The sequence below is a fragment of the Notothenia coriiceps genome, unplaced genomic scaffold, assembly GCF_000735185.1.
Source record: "Notothenia coriiceps isolate Sejong01 unplaced genomic scaffold, NC01 NC01_scaffold00030214, whole genome shotgun sequence".
Lineage (NCBI taxonomy): Eukaryota > Metazoa > Chordata > Actinopteri > Perciformes > Nototheniidae > Notothenia > Notothenia coriiceps.
In genome coordinates this window covers 61,592-75,796 of record NW_011362915.1, presented here as the reverse complement: position 1 = coordinate 75,796, position 14,205 = coordinate 61,592, and the positions used below count along the sequence as shown (strand labels likewise).

At 41.2% G+C, this 14,205-nt stretch overlaps 2 protein-coding genes across 4 annotated transcripts in view; one reads left to right on the top strand and one right to left on the bottom strand.

Annotated features, from left to right (window-relative positions):
• Positions 1–1,871: 1,871 nt before the first annotated feature.
• rmnd5b (required for meiotic nuclear division 5 homolog B) lies at positions 1,872–8,561 on the top strand. Of its 3 annotated transcripts, none has more exons than XM_010787229.1 (11): positions 1,872–1,955; positions 3,231–3,404; positions 3,610–3,752; positions 3,834–3,971; positions 4,135–4,235; positions 4,669–4,835; positions 5,312–5,335; positions 5,428–5,593; positions 5,698–5,800; positions 5,890–6,044; positions 6,592–8,561. In XM_010787229.1, exons 2-11 carry the CDS (start codon positions 3,266–3,268, stop codon positions 6,653–6,655), a joined length of 1,200 nt encoding a protein of 399 aa, XP_010785531.1. In that variant the 5' UTR covers positions 1,872–1,955; positions 3,231–3,265; the 3' UTR covers positions 6,656–8,561. The 3 variants fall into 3 exon arrangements, with proteins under 3 accessions (XP_010785531.1, XP_010785533.1, XP_010785532.1); XM_010787230.1 differs by having other exon boundaries at positions 1,881–1,911; XM_010787231.1 differs by lacking the exon at positions 5,312–5,335.
• Positions 8,562–9,635: 1,074 nt separating this feature from the next.
• n4bp3 (NEDD4 binding protein 3) overlaps positions 9,636–14,205 on the bottom strand; it is a 5,619-nt gene continuing 1,049 nt past the window's right edge. Inside the window, exons 3-9 of the mRNA XM_010787228.1 lie at positions 13,343–13,552; positions 13,076–13,197; positions 12,737–12,932; positions 12,562–12,654; positions 12,217–12,468; positions 11,798–12,056; positions 9,636–11,292 (exon numbers count right to left, since the gene is read on the bottom strand). Coding sequence (XP_010785530.1) covers positions 10,874–11,292; positions 11,798–12,056; positions 12,217–12,468; positions 12,562–12,654; positions 12,737–12,932; positions 13,076–13,197; positions 13,343–13,552 — 1,551 coding nt within the window. The 3' untranslated portion in view covers positions 9,636–10,873. The remainder of the gene's footprint in view (positions 11,293–11,797; positions 12,057–12,216; positions 12,469–12,561; positions 12,655–12,736; positions 12,933–13,075; positions 13,198–13,342; positions 13,553–14,205) is intronic.

Below are 14,205 nucleotides of genomic sequence, written 5' to 3'. Positions count from 1 at the left end.
ACTCACTACCAAATATTTGATCAAAGGGGATCATGTTATTCTACTGTACTCATTGCTACGGAAGCCATACCTTCTTAGCAACAGTCTGGGTGTCTGTGTATGTAGGGAGTTTCGATAAGCCTTCTATCCCTAACCTAATTCATCATGAGATTATACCATTCATTCTCAGTCATTAAGTCACTCAGGGGAAGCCAATGGAAAACCTTTAATTACATCCTCTCTGACTAAATATTGCATAAAACTTAGAATGAGGGTCCGTTATATCTGTTGTACACATCATTAATGTTCCTATAGTCAAAATAATCACTGAGTCCCTGACCTTGGTGGAGTTTACTCTACTCATAGAGCTTTTCAACCGCTATATATATTTTTTTGCATCATTAATTTTGTATTAACTCTATTATTTGTAATAGACTAATGTTTATAGACTCTAGATTACCTTACAGGTATATCCTGTAAATAATTTCATATTTCATTAGAGGCTCTAATGGCATGACAAACATGAATCATGATCCCTCTGAACTCTTCACATGCACTAAAAAGAGGTTGGATCATATGATTACATCTCATACAGTAAACTGGTATACACTATTTCATTATGTGTCGTACAAAAACAGATATTACTGGAATGACACAGAGTGAATGTGTAAAACTTGATCGTTCAGAACAATAATGTTTTTAAAGGTTAGAGAGGACACCAGGCAATATGTGAGTGGTGGGAGTGAGATAGTGTGATCTAGAGTGCATTGAAGTGTTGATATAATTGAAACTCTGAGGTTATGGCAGCACTGTAGACAGCAGGAGGACTCAGAGGGAAAGAATGATGAGCACCTCAGTTATGGGAGCTTTAGTGTACATCACTGATAGATTAGTCACACCAGCCCACTCAAGTCCAAAGACCTTACCCACCCTCAGCAATGCGACACACTATTAACCAATGCGTAAACAATATGATGTGTGGGTATCTATAAGCAATATTACAAGAAGCATTTAAATGAGGGGGGATTGGCTGGGGAGAGGTTGATGTTAATCCACATATTGAGCAAATCTCAAATGCAGTCTGGTATAGCAAATCCTGTCGAAAGATAAATACAACTGACTTCATTTCTAAATTCATTCATGCTACTTTTCCCGGTTGTGTTCTATCTCTAGGATATGATACTAAACAAAGGTTCAGTCTCATGATTATTATAATGTAGGTGCTAGTATTAATGACAGTAAGAATGTAAACACAAAATCACATTTCAAATCTGTCTTTTTTAAACTGACCAAGTTAGTTAAGGTCAAGTTCTATACAAGCCGCTAATATTCAGTGGTGGTATGACACTTGATTTTACTTCCTATCTAATATGATAAGCTACATGGATAATTATGAGATTTGGACACATAATAATATATTTGGGGGTGACACCAACTGTAAGGGAATTTCTCACTTTGTACACAATTGATCGGAAAAAAAACGAAGAGCAGATTAATCTATAATGAAAAAAATGATGTACATCTGATCACATTCGTGATAAGCAGTACTCGTGGCATACTATTAGATATAATCAAATAACATCAGATACGGCTTACAAGTTATTTTTGTGGATGAAGATTTTAGATACATATGATTGAAAAATATAATGCATTGCTACCATTAACTCATATTTCAAATTAGAGCTACTTTGACCAGCTATAACATTCAAATTAAATACGTTACGTTAACTCCTTCTTCTGCAGACCTTGAAAGTATTAGTTGTGACAGCTTGATGTGCATGAGGAAAGTCATATAGTGAAACTCATTTTTGTACGCTACGGTTTGTTTGATGTCGCAGAGAAAAGGACTTTTATTGTGAAATGTCCAGTTTATGCAGAATGCGACACAGGAAGATCCGCATTACAACTGCTGGTGAAGTGTTGCCATAACAGGCAAGTGGCTAACGCTAATGTTTGCTAACTAATTAGCAGGATAGGTGAGTGGCTTTTATTCAGACACATCATATCATTTTGTTCAAAGGCGGTAGATGTTTAAAGAGATCGGATAGTACACAATGTTGTAGACGAGCGGATTGTCATTCTCTCCTGAAATAACTTGGGCCTTGTCAGTCAGCAGCGGGTTGGCATCAACTAGCTGTTTAGCTGCTAGCAATGGCGAGCTTTTTTAGCTAGCCAACCACCGTTTGTTTATGTTAGCTCTGCGGCAGCCTTCTTTTCTTATTTACCGCATCTCATCAAAATACTTGGTTGGAAACGTGTGACACTTTGCGTAAATCATTGTTAGTGAGTATTACAAATGTGAAATGTTATGTTGGAATTAAAATAGGAAGTATAACTTGCGTTTATGTTGGTTAGCTCTATGACGTGACTGCTAGGTGGACATTTTCTATATTCAGGTTATAAACGGTGAGCTACAGCAAAGCTACACCTATCGGGGATTTTCTCTAATAAGAAGGTACATCTAACTGAATGCAGACGAGATTCCCAAAAGTAATGGCTGATAAACACTGTCTTTATAGGATTAAATGACACGTTAGTGTGGTTGAGACGCTGGTGACTGACGTTAGTAAACACCAGGCCGCTGAGTACACAGTGTGCCTGTATTTAACATTTTTAAGGCCTTGCTAGTTGTTAGCAGAGTTATACCAGGCCACACTTTTAATGAGGGCAGTATTGGGACGATTCGCATCTATCTCCTGATAATAAATAATATCTGGTGCCTACCAACTGTCGAATTTCTATTTAAAACCTTTTAGTGTCAAGTGACAGCTGTGAGAAAATCATGGTGTTGTCACTATGATCAGGTCTGTCAAATACTACAGGCAACTGGTTTGTTAGATTGAATTTTTGGCAGGATTTTCTTTAAGATTGATTCAACTGCAGCAACTACAGCAACGTTCATTATTTGAGCTTTACAAATACATCAGCTGGGCTATTCTTTCACCATTGTCATGTCTGTTGAGCTAGTTTAAAAAACATTGTTGCCAAAACTGTGGACTGACAAGTTTGTTTCTCATCATTAAAGGGTCACGCCCTGGTGTCTTGGTCGCAATTTTTTAAAAACATGCTTTAGAAATATTTGTATTTAGACTTGGGCTTTACAAAATTAGTATTTTTTTTAATTTTTTTTTTTATGTAAATGTTATCAAATGTTCTCATATCTAGACTGGTACTTGCCTAAAAATAAATCAGTTCTAAGAAGGCTAAATAAATAGTTAACTGGCTTGACCTGTTTTTTCTTTTAAATCTAGGTGTCGTTGTGTATGTGAGTGTTCCAGTCTGAATCATGGAACAGTGTGCGTGTGTTGAGCGGGAGCTGGAGAAAGTGCTTCATCGCTTCGTGATGTACGGCCACCAGTCGGAGGAGAGGCTAGACGAACTCCTGCGCAGCGTGTGTGAGATACGAGGACAACTAGTTGCTTTTGGTAAGTAAAACTGATGAGCACAAGGTGACTGAACACCACAAAGCGATACTATTTCATATTTAAGTGTAACATAGTAATCTTATTCTCATACCTGTTTTAATATCTTTATATATGGATGAAAATAGTGCTTTAATAGTGATGCTTTTTCCAAGCTCTATTGTTATTGACATGCAGAATTTAGACTTTTCCTTTTTCTCTTTTGCAGGAGTACAAGATGCAGATCTATCAGTCCTATCTCAGACTATGGCACAGTGTTGTAAGAATATCAAAGAAACAGTGCAGATGCTAGCATCGCGACATAAGGATATCCATGGCAGTGTGTCAAAAGTGGGCAAAGCCATTGACAGGGTAAGGAAAGGTAGCAACTTTCTTTAACGTTTTATTTGATTTCTTAAGCATGTACTTAATTTCTGATATTGTTCTCTGCAGAATTTTGATGCAGAGATCAGTGCTGTGGTGGCAGAGACGGTGTGGGACACCCCTGAGAGACAGAAATACCTGAGTGAGACGATTGTGGAGCACCTGTACAGACAAGGGATGCTGAGTGTAGCAGAGGATCTTTGCCAGGTAGGTGCCGAGTGCTTTCAACATGTTTCATGTAAACACAGCCTGAATAAAATTAATTTAAGAAAAACCATAAGGCTTCAAATGTACTTTAATCCTTGATTTGTGGCTGGATAATAAATGTAACAATTCTTGATAAGTCACATTTACCCTTGTCTGTTTCTAGGAGTCTGGTGTAGTTATAGATATGAGTATGAAGCAGCCTTTCCTGGAGCTGAACAGAATCCTTGAGGCTCTGAGGATGCAGGACCTCAGACCGGCACTGGAGTATGTTTTCTTTTTTCTTTTCATTTTGTTCTCTAAGTCATCTAGGCCTGTCATGTTACCTACTTTTGTCGCACAATATATTGCCATAGAAATTCATAGGATTATTCAAGGTTCTTTATTTGTCATACGAACATAGCTACCGAGTAGTTATGTCGATGAAAATCTTAGGTCACAGGCTTCTCCAACAGTGCAACACAATAAACACAATAAAACAGAAAAATATAGTGCAAGTCAATATTAAAAAGTAAATACAAAAAGAAAAATAGTTTAAAAAAAGTGAAGTAGTTTCATATTGTTGTCATTTTAAGACTATTTTACCACACTGATATAATGATTATAATAATATTGCAAGAACACCATTTCAAAAAGCTGTTCATTCTATATATATACCTAACATAGTTGACTGTTCTTACCTATGTCTGTGCGTCTTTAGGTGGGCCGTGACGAATCGGCAGCGTCTCCTGGACCTGAACAGCAGTCTAGAGTTCAAGCTGCACCGCCTGTACTTCATCAGCCTGCTCAGTGGAGGAATCGGCAACCAAATGGAGGCCCTGCAGTATGCTCGGCACTTCCAGCCCTTCGCCTCCCAGCACCAGAGAGGTACACAGCATGCCTCGACATCTAATGCTGCTCGTTTAGCTGATCTGCTCAATCATCGTTGTGACATTCCTGGCAAAAACGCACAACGATGCTCAACTTGATTTGTATTTCACAGTTTTAAAAAAAAGGGACATATTATGTTAACATGCTTTTAATGTAAAAAAAAACACTTCATAATTTGTTTTAATAAAGTTTTTGCACCTGCTCTGATTTGCTTGCAAGGGTAATTGCAAATGTAGTTCTCAAGCCGCTGTTGGAGACATTCAGTTGGGGGGTGCTATATTGTAATGAGCCTACATAGGCAGTGGCGCCAAATTTGAGCTTGTTTAATCTAACATTTTTCAAAAAGAAGCCGCTCACAAAAAAATGAACCAATTGTCTAATTTCACAGTTTTTAGGGTTGAATGCAAAACTGTGTTTCTGATGATATGTCCCTTTTCTAAGATTTAAATTATTTGTGTCTCTGACTCTTTTAGGAAGAGTCCCATCTTCACCTTCAGGCATATATATGATTTCTCTGAGTCTTATCACACAATTCTCTTTTAAACTTTGATTTGATTGTTTATCACACATGTTCTTTTGGTCCCTGCAGACATACAGATCCTGATGGGCAGCCTGGTGTACCTGCGTCATGGCATTGATAACTCTCCGTACCGCAGCCTGCTGGAGACCAATCAGTGGGCCGAGATCTGTAACATCTTCACCAGGGATGCCTGCTCTTTACTGGGCCTCTCTGTAGAGTCTCCTCTCAGTGTTAGGTCAGGAAACCATGAACAACACACACAAACTCACCAAAATTGATATTAAAAGATTTCAACCACAGTCAGACTTATTAACCTCCGCCATGTCTGTTTCTCTGCAGTTTTGCATCAGGCTGTATGGCCTTGCCTGTGCTGATGAACATCAAGCAGGTGATAGAGCAGAGACAGTGCAGTGGAGTCTGGACGCACAAAGATGAGCTGCCTGTAAGTCCCTCTGAATTTCTAAAGAGCATCTATTGCTCCTTTTCATTTGTATTCACCTTTCAACTGATCACACCTATCTGCTCCCTTAGATTGAAATTGACCTGGGGAAGAAGTGCTGGTACCACTCTGTGTTCGCCTGCCCAATCCTCAGGCAGCAGACCTCAGAAAGCAACCCCCCCATGAAGCTCATCTGCGGCCACGTCATCTCCAGAGATGCCCTCAACAAACTGACTAACGCTGGGAAGTAAGTCAGCAATACAGCCTGGCTGTTTGATGCGTGCCATGTATTATAATACATGAGATTTGTATAGTGCCTTTCCTAATGCTTAAAGACACTTCACATAAAACCAGAACAGAACAGTATTATCTTTGAACAAAGCATTTAACTAATTTTACATGCTTATTTGTGCTGAATAAATTCAAGTCATCAACCAGTGGAAAACATACAAGCACTGTTGCTTTAGATATTGCATTGATATTGAGAGCTAATTTTCTATTATATCTGAAAATCATATTATAACTGAAAAGCGAACATGAACGATTACTTGTATTTTGTTTGCAGTTAAAACATAAACTCAGTGGAGCTCTGAAAAAAAGCAAAACATTTTTGAGCCTGACATACTGTGGTGACATGAATGGAAACCAATGGCTTTCTTTAAATTACATTATCAATCCAAAAAAACGAATTGTTCATTACTGAAAATGGTCAGATACTAGATTTGTGTTTATCAGAGTACACAAGAAGTATCATCCTTTTTAACAAACATCCTGTTCCCGTTTCTCTTCCTCAGGTTGAAATGTCCGTACTGCCCCATGGAGCAGAACCCTTCACATGCCAAGCAGATCTACTTTTGATAGCGCACACTTTCTTCACGAGTAAGGATGACGTTCCCTGGAGCTCTTTGCATTTCCAGGACCATTTGCTCTGGCCCTTTTTCCTCTGTCCCTGGCCTCTTGGCCTGTTATTGTAAGCATTAAGGTTTTATCCCAGTGCTCCTCTGGACAGCCTTGGACCCCCGTAACCCACCTCGGACCCTTCAACTTTGCTTAGTATACAGAGTCCAGCGGGGATGGTCCGTCTACAACCGGTTGTAAAGTGAGGAGTCTGTCAGTAATGAGACCTCACGAAGAAGCACCTCTGGAAAAGGTTCATTGATTGAAACACATTTGCAAATGCCTGCAGAGTTATAGGCTTATCTTTTTAAAGTAATAATACTTTATAGTGTTTGTTTTTTCAGCTTTATCGACCGTTTGAGTTGGATGACTGCTTCTTTTTTTCTTTCTCCTTTTTTTGTGACGGAAGCAGTTGAATGATAATGAATGGGTGCGTGTAGGTAAATGGTATAGATAAGCCGTTTCTGATTTCAGAAGGATAATTAACATTATTATACATGAGGAAGAAAGGCAGGAAAACAAACCGAGTTGAAGGAATATTATTTGCTGGTGGAGGTCTCATGAATGGAACTCTGGATTGTGACCCATTAATCCTCCATAATGTAATAAAGGCCTCACTTAGCTTCAAAGTCACTTTGAGCTGATGTTTCCGTTTGATCAGTAAAACATTTAACTCATCAAAGGTGGAACAGCTTTCTTTTTCTTTTGTTTGCGACTTACGGCACCAGCAAGATTTTCCTCATTGTAGAAGCCATGTGTCTTGTTCTATGTATGTATTTAACAAACAGTGACAAAAAAGAAACAAAAATATATACTACTGTGAAATGTGCTTTGTTTCTATTTTTCATTGCAACCGCCACAACGGCTCATGTAAAATAAACTGAACAGCAACATGCATAATCAACACTTCTGCGTAACTCAGAACTAGCGACTCTACGGTTCACATCCCGTTGTGCCATCGCCTCACTCTGCCCCACATTGTGTATCCTAAGCTTGCAAGCCATGTGATTTGGAGATGTAAAATGGTGTGACGGTAGCCGTATGGTCTGACTTGCAGTGACTGTAGGCTTGTGATTCAGCTTTACTCGTCGTGGGTGGGGAAGAAGTCCTCTGATCATTGTGGCTGTTGTTTAATATATACTTAGAAAATGCCTCTGCTGCGTAGCTTTTATTTCAGATGGAGTCAGAATAGAAAAACATTAAAATCAATGCATTTCCTCAGGGCTCATTGTAACAGTTCACACCACACCTTGCAGTTAGTATTACAGTTGTACATTAATATAAGGAGTCTTGAACAAAGATGACACATATTTCACTGGTGGGGCTGATAGTTTGGGTGATGTTGGAGTTTGTATATATTATTCAGCTGGGGGGGGGGGAAGTGTGTCACGAGGTCCAAGGCATTTGGATGTACGATACAGTTTGTTTTAGATTATCAATACTAATAGTGCAAGTTCCCCGTGTCTTCTTGAAAAATGGTGATGTCAACTCGCATCAAAGTGAGGCTAATTAGTTTTGCATCGCACCAGCATAACTCACACTGACAACGCAACATTACACTCATTCAGAGTTTAATATAAATGATTTTAGCGTTTGGTTTTTATTTGGAAAAGGGTTAGAGCACATGTGTTGTGTGGACTTTCACTGAATTTCGTCTTTTTTTCTTTGGTTGACAATCATTCATAGCTTCTTCGAGTGTTCCTTCAGATAGACTGCTAGCGCTCCGTACCCCTGTCGTATTAATTTTGTTGAATGTTTGCATTTACTGCTTTTGTGTGTTATGCAACTTTTATTGTAAATATTTATCCTCTAACATGTTTCATATACTTGCATCTGAAATGAAAATAAAAATTTATACTCCAAGTCACATTTGGAGGTGTGTGACTTTGGCATTTGGTGATGGTCCCACACTGACTCACTGACCATTTTTAGTTATGGTTTTACAGCTGCTCGGCCCTCCGGTCATCCCCACTTGGTGGCGCTCTTGCTGTATTATCCGTACTCAGACTATAAACCCTTTAATTCTATAAAATCCTAATCTAGTGGTTTTCATTTGATCCTGCTTCGCAACCAGGAACCATCTTCCCCTTCAGAAATGATACACTAATGTTCCACAATAAGGTGATTTCATCAGATAAACGGCACAGATGGCATTCAGCACTGCAACCCTCCTACAGTGATAACATGAGGTAAGAATCCTTTATCATCCCACTTCAGTAAACCACTCTGAGATGTGCAGTTATATTAAGCCCCAGTTTATATAATAATTTAAATGCCAAAGTAAGGGCCTTGTGAGTCAGCCACAGCTCATAGCTATTCAGATAATGACCCTGTGAAAAAAACAACCAGCACTATGGACTCACATGTGCTATCTCTTACTTTTCCTATAATTGTATTTATAAACTCACTTATGTAAAGCCATAAACATGAATTTAAGTGTTAAGCTTTCATCTCTGCTAATATATCCTTAGGCCCCTGTTCAAGTTTGCACATTTGATAGTTTCCATAGTAGTGCTTATTTTCTTAAGCAAACAGATCCTCCTATATTTCCATCTCTGCTAACTCTCTCTTCCCCCCCTTCCGCTGTCTGTCCTGCAGGAGATGGTATGTGAGGGCTGGCTGGGGGAGAGCAGGGAGGACCTAGGGGAGAGGCCTGAGATAAGGATTCAAGGCTCAACCTCTAAAAGCCACATTAGTCCCAAAAGCCTCCGCCGCTTTGTTGTTCATTCTGTCATAAAGCTCCTGTCCTTGGGTTTTATTGGCACGCTCTCTGGAGATGTTAAGCCCCTCGGAGCAGGCAGGCGTCTGAGCCCTCGGGAGAATACCATGACTTACACCACTAACATTTTGACAAGCGATTTCTGGTGAGTTTCATTTAGACAACGGTAGACAGAAAACCACTTTGCAGCCATAATTTACACAAATGCCACATTTAACACTTCATACATGTTTATTATGAATCCAAAAACAAACATATACATTTATACTGTACAGTTTTAATTCCAGTAAATAGACAAGAGTCACAGTATGTTGAAAGGTTGGTTGACAGCTGGCTTTTGAATGTTCATAAATGAATAATACAAGAGAACAACATCACCTGTGTCATGCATTTGGTTGTTATTGGCTGGGGATGTGCAACAAATGGCACCAAGCAGGGCAGTCGTGTTCAGCTTCCTTATCTGTTGATCGCTTTCATTGCAATCAAAAGACGATATCAAAATGTGCCCATTTAAGACAGCAGTGTGCTGGAAATACAATGAAAAAAGGCCAAAACAAATTTCATTATGTACAAAATATATAGAACTCACCTGACAGGAGCTGGAAGGTGAATGAGAAAAAGTTCCACTAGATCACTTTAATCCTTGATACTTAACCCAGAGATGCAGCTTCTCTCACAGAGCCCAGGTGAATCCACCTTCTGCACACACTCAACATGTGCTGCTGAAATGTTACTGGGCCAAACTAAATCCCTTTGTTACTGAATAGACTATACAGCAGTCCAAACCAAAATGTAATTTCCAAATGAACATAACAAACAGGATATCAGTTTGCTCATTTACAGGTTTGTTGTTGGATAGCAGGCTGTGTTCTTTTTACAACATTGACACCAATCCTCCATTTCTGTGCAGCGACCCCTGGCTTTAGTGCGCTCTGTTGGAGATTTTTGGTTCAGTCTTTACAGGATTAGGGCTTTATTAAAACCAACAAGGATTAATAAGCATAGAATGGCCAACAGACCGCAAACTATGGAAGCCCTTTTTTGCCAGGAAAAGAAGGAGAAAATATAAAAAGAAATGTATGATTACATTTCAAATCAAAGTCAGATTGATGAGATATTAAGTCAGACTTTGATATATTATTATCTTAGACCTGAGTTAATGTATCAACAAATTGACATTTTGAAATACTTTAAATAGTAAATCAAGAATTTGAGCTTGGACCGCATCATTTTGTTGAAAAAATGATTTGAATAAAGCATTTAAACTAGTTATTAAATCTAGTCATTTACCAACTAGGAATCTTTAAACCTGTCAAAAATGAATTCCATCAAATGTTTGCTTAGTGGGTCAAAAAGGTTTACTTTCCTCACAATTTGGTTAACTATTTATTTTCCCTTTTCCTGGCAGGCACATGGACTCCTGTAGAAACCACACTGCCAGACCGGTTAGTCTGGCACATTCAAATTTCAGATGATTCAATTCTGTCTATCCACGGCAAACCAGAGGAAGGTCTGTTGTCTTGTTTTTCAGCCTCTCTCTCACTCCTCAGCTCTGGCACTTCTCTTTCCAGTGTCCCATTTCTGCTGCCTCCTCCTGCTCCTCCTGCTCCTCCTGCTCCTTCTGCTCCTCCTGCTCCTCCTGCTCCCTCTTGCTCTCTGCCTGCCCTCAGCTGGTGCAGCTCCTTCTCCAGCGCTTCGTTGCGGTAGTACATCTCTAAGTAGCTGGCCTGCAGCTCCTTCTGGTAGCGGATGACCTTGTCCTTTTCTGTCTGCCATGTCTGCCTCTCTTCTTCGAAAGCCATGGCCTGGCCCTCGCTCTGGCGTCTCTCCAGCAGGAGCTCTGCGCGCAGACGCTCCTCTGTGGGGCCCCCGCAGACTCCTGCAAGCAAGAGGTTCACATGGCTTCAGCTACAGGCCAACAGAGCCGTAGGGGGGATATAATAAAAATACATGGGCTGCTTTTAAATGGGCTGCTCCTGACCTGGTTAGTCAAATAACCAGATTTTGGCTCCAAGTATGTAGACTTCATGAATCTAAAATAACTCAGACAAGTTACAGCTGTGTTGATAAGAAACACACTTTTAATGCCTTAATCGCTGAGATAAAACAGGCATCCGTGACATATAATTATCTTGCTTCAACTTGGCATATGCAGGCTTTAGCAGGTTTGAAATACTGTTTGTTCTTTCTGAGGTTGACAGGTTGTGAAAATGCAATTATGTTTTTGTGAAGTCTTTTGGGAGGACTTGCTTTGTCAACAAATTAACTTAACTCTTATCTGTGCTTGTGCTATGACTCAAGTGAGTTGTATTCCTACAAACCATCAAAGAGAGTGCAAAAATTGCCATACGACACACAACTAAGAGACAGAATCATAAATCTACCTGTTGCCCCAGCTGAAGGATTCTCCTCCGCTCCTTTTCCGTCCTCATGTGCAGGCTGAGAGGAGCACCTGCGGCGCTGCGTCCCCTGCAGGACCAGCTTCAGTGCATCCATCTGGCCCTCTTTGTTGCGCAGATCTGTGCGCGTCTCCCTGAGCTGCGTCTTCAGCTGGAAGATCTCACTCAGCTTCTGGGTCACCTCCGCCTGGGAGTCCCTCAGCTGCTGCTTCAGCAGGGAGATCTCCCCTGACTTCTGGCAAACCTGAGAGAAAATAAGTGAGAAATACACATTTGACTGACTCTTCAAACCTGTTTGTACTCATTTTAACATCCACTGTCCCCTGTAATCACTACTTTCTAAGTGCTTCTCTCTCTCTGCCATAAAGTTCCCCCCCCCCTTCCCTGTCCTCCCAAGGCCGTACCTCCCACTGCGTCTCCTCCAGAGTGGGACTGGTTCTCGTCACCATGGCTCCAGCCTCCTGGCTCCTTTCTCTGTTCCGGCTGTCGAGCTCCTCTTGCAGTCGGTTCTTCTCCTGCTGGGCCTTAAACAGCTGCAACTGCAAGGTGCGCTGAGAGCGCTGGGCATGCTGGGAAACCTGGCGCAGCTTGGCAGCATACAGGTGTTTCAGCTCGTCCACCTCCTTCTCCCACAGACGCTGTTTCCCTTCGAAAACCTGCATGCAGACACCAGATAGGGGTCGGACTTCAAAAGAAAGGCAGGTTGATGTATAGATTGATGATAAAGAACAATACACCATCAGACTCACCTGGGCGATGGCGCCCTCACTCTCATCTAGGTTTCTCTTCATCTGTTTCAGCTCGTGCTCTTTCTCCACCAGCCGCTCTTCCAGATCACGGACCTGGAAAGGCAACATTAAGGAATCAGCCATCTGTAAATCATTCCGACCTGCTCCTCCATTCTCCCTTCTCTGCAGTACTCACCACTTCCTCCACGGACAGGGAGAGAGTCCATTCATAAGGAGGAGGAGCCTCTCCTCCATATGGAGCCAGACGGCTCAGGGTGGCCATGCTCCGAGAGGCCATCTCTCCTATGGCCACGCCCCCTGGCCCGACACCCTTCTGGCCCAGAGAGGTGCGGTCCAGGGAGCTGATGGTGTTGATGTGTCCCATAGATGCGCTGGAGTAAAAGAAGAAAGCCCCAAAGGCCATTAATATCTCTTACATTATCACCTCCCACAGTCATTAAGAATACAAAAATAAATCAAAGCAACACTTCCTTTGAATACAAAATAGAGCTAAGGAAATGCAGCAGTGGCAAACCTGATGTGAGACAGGTGTGGGCGGAAAGGAGGCCGGTATGGCGGCAGGCTGTTCATGGAGTTATGGCCCGAGTCTGACAGATTATCATCCTCCTGGCTAATCCCACGCACCGAGGAGATGGCCTACACATAATTATATTGTTGTTAATCATTGTTATATTAATAGGTTTAGAAGATATTCATTTAGGGAGCAAATAACAATTCAGTCCACGAAAAGTTTATTGTTTTGCTTCTGTAATCAATGCACAAAGATCAAAAAACGAAATACCTTGTTACCACTGGATGTTGGTGCTCCATGGCGGGAGGGTGAGGAAGAGGAGGAGGAGGTGGAGACAGCTTTGGGGACATGGGCGTAAGACCTGTGCAGCCCATTGGAAAGGCCATGGTCCACATCCTCAGATTTGGAAGAGGGATAGAGGTTTTGCATGGAGCTGAAGTTTTTCGGTGTGACAGGCTTGAAGGCAGATCTTAATCGAGCCTGGAGGAAAAGAACAAGGGGTGGAAAAGTTCAGGGCAGTTCAAAAGGATCAGAAGATAAGAAGAAAAACATACTCGAAGCAAATGGGGCTGGGCTGCGGAACGATAAATCACAGGTGATCTATTAAAGCAAAGCTGTCCTTCCCTCTGTGTTCATAGAGTGGATCAATTCAAGCAAAAAAGTGAGATTTGATTGCCGCAATAAATCCAGTAACACAGTAAGGGGCAGACTGAATCTATGCTGGAGAGCTGGAGGAGGTTTGAGGTTGATTTATGCTGGTAGCAGGCTATGGGGGTGTTGCAGCACGCTGGTAGAGGTGTATAAATGTGATACTGATTTTAACATAGCCTCAGAAGGCTGTATATCATTAATAAAAAGAAACTCAAAGGGAAGCTGTGCCTGAATCTGTGACTTGGTCCCTTAGCTTTAGTAGCCTATATGTAACAGGGTTTCCCACACATAGACCTTACTTGGGTGGGTCGCCCAGGTATATTAACGTCCGCCAAAGTATATTTCGCGACCCATTTAGGTTTAACCTTTTTTTATACGTCCGCGAGCACAACGCCATCTGCGATCGATTAACTATCCCTCCTGTGCCTGTTCGCTCTGCTATCACGTGAAGGATCTGCTTTATGCACTCCACAATAACTCCC

Bases quoted from the DNA above. Each gene is read 5' to 3' on its own strand.
- rmnd5b (XM_010787229.1), top strand. From the start codon at position 3,266: ATGGAACAGTGTGCGTGTGTTGAGCGGGAGCTGGAGAAAGTGCTTCAT. The intron at 4,236-4,668 runs GTATGTTTTCTT...GTGCGTCTTTAG, and splicing joins GACCTCAGACCGGCACTGGA to GTGGGCCGTGACGAATCGGC. The intron at 5,336-5,427 runs GCATATATATGA...TGGTCCCTGCAG, and splicing joins AGTCCCATCTTCACCTTCAG to ACATACAGATCCTGATGGGC.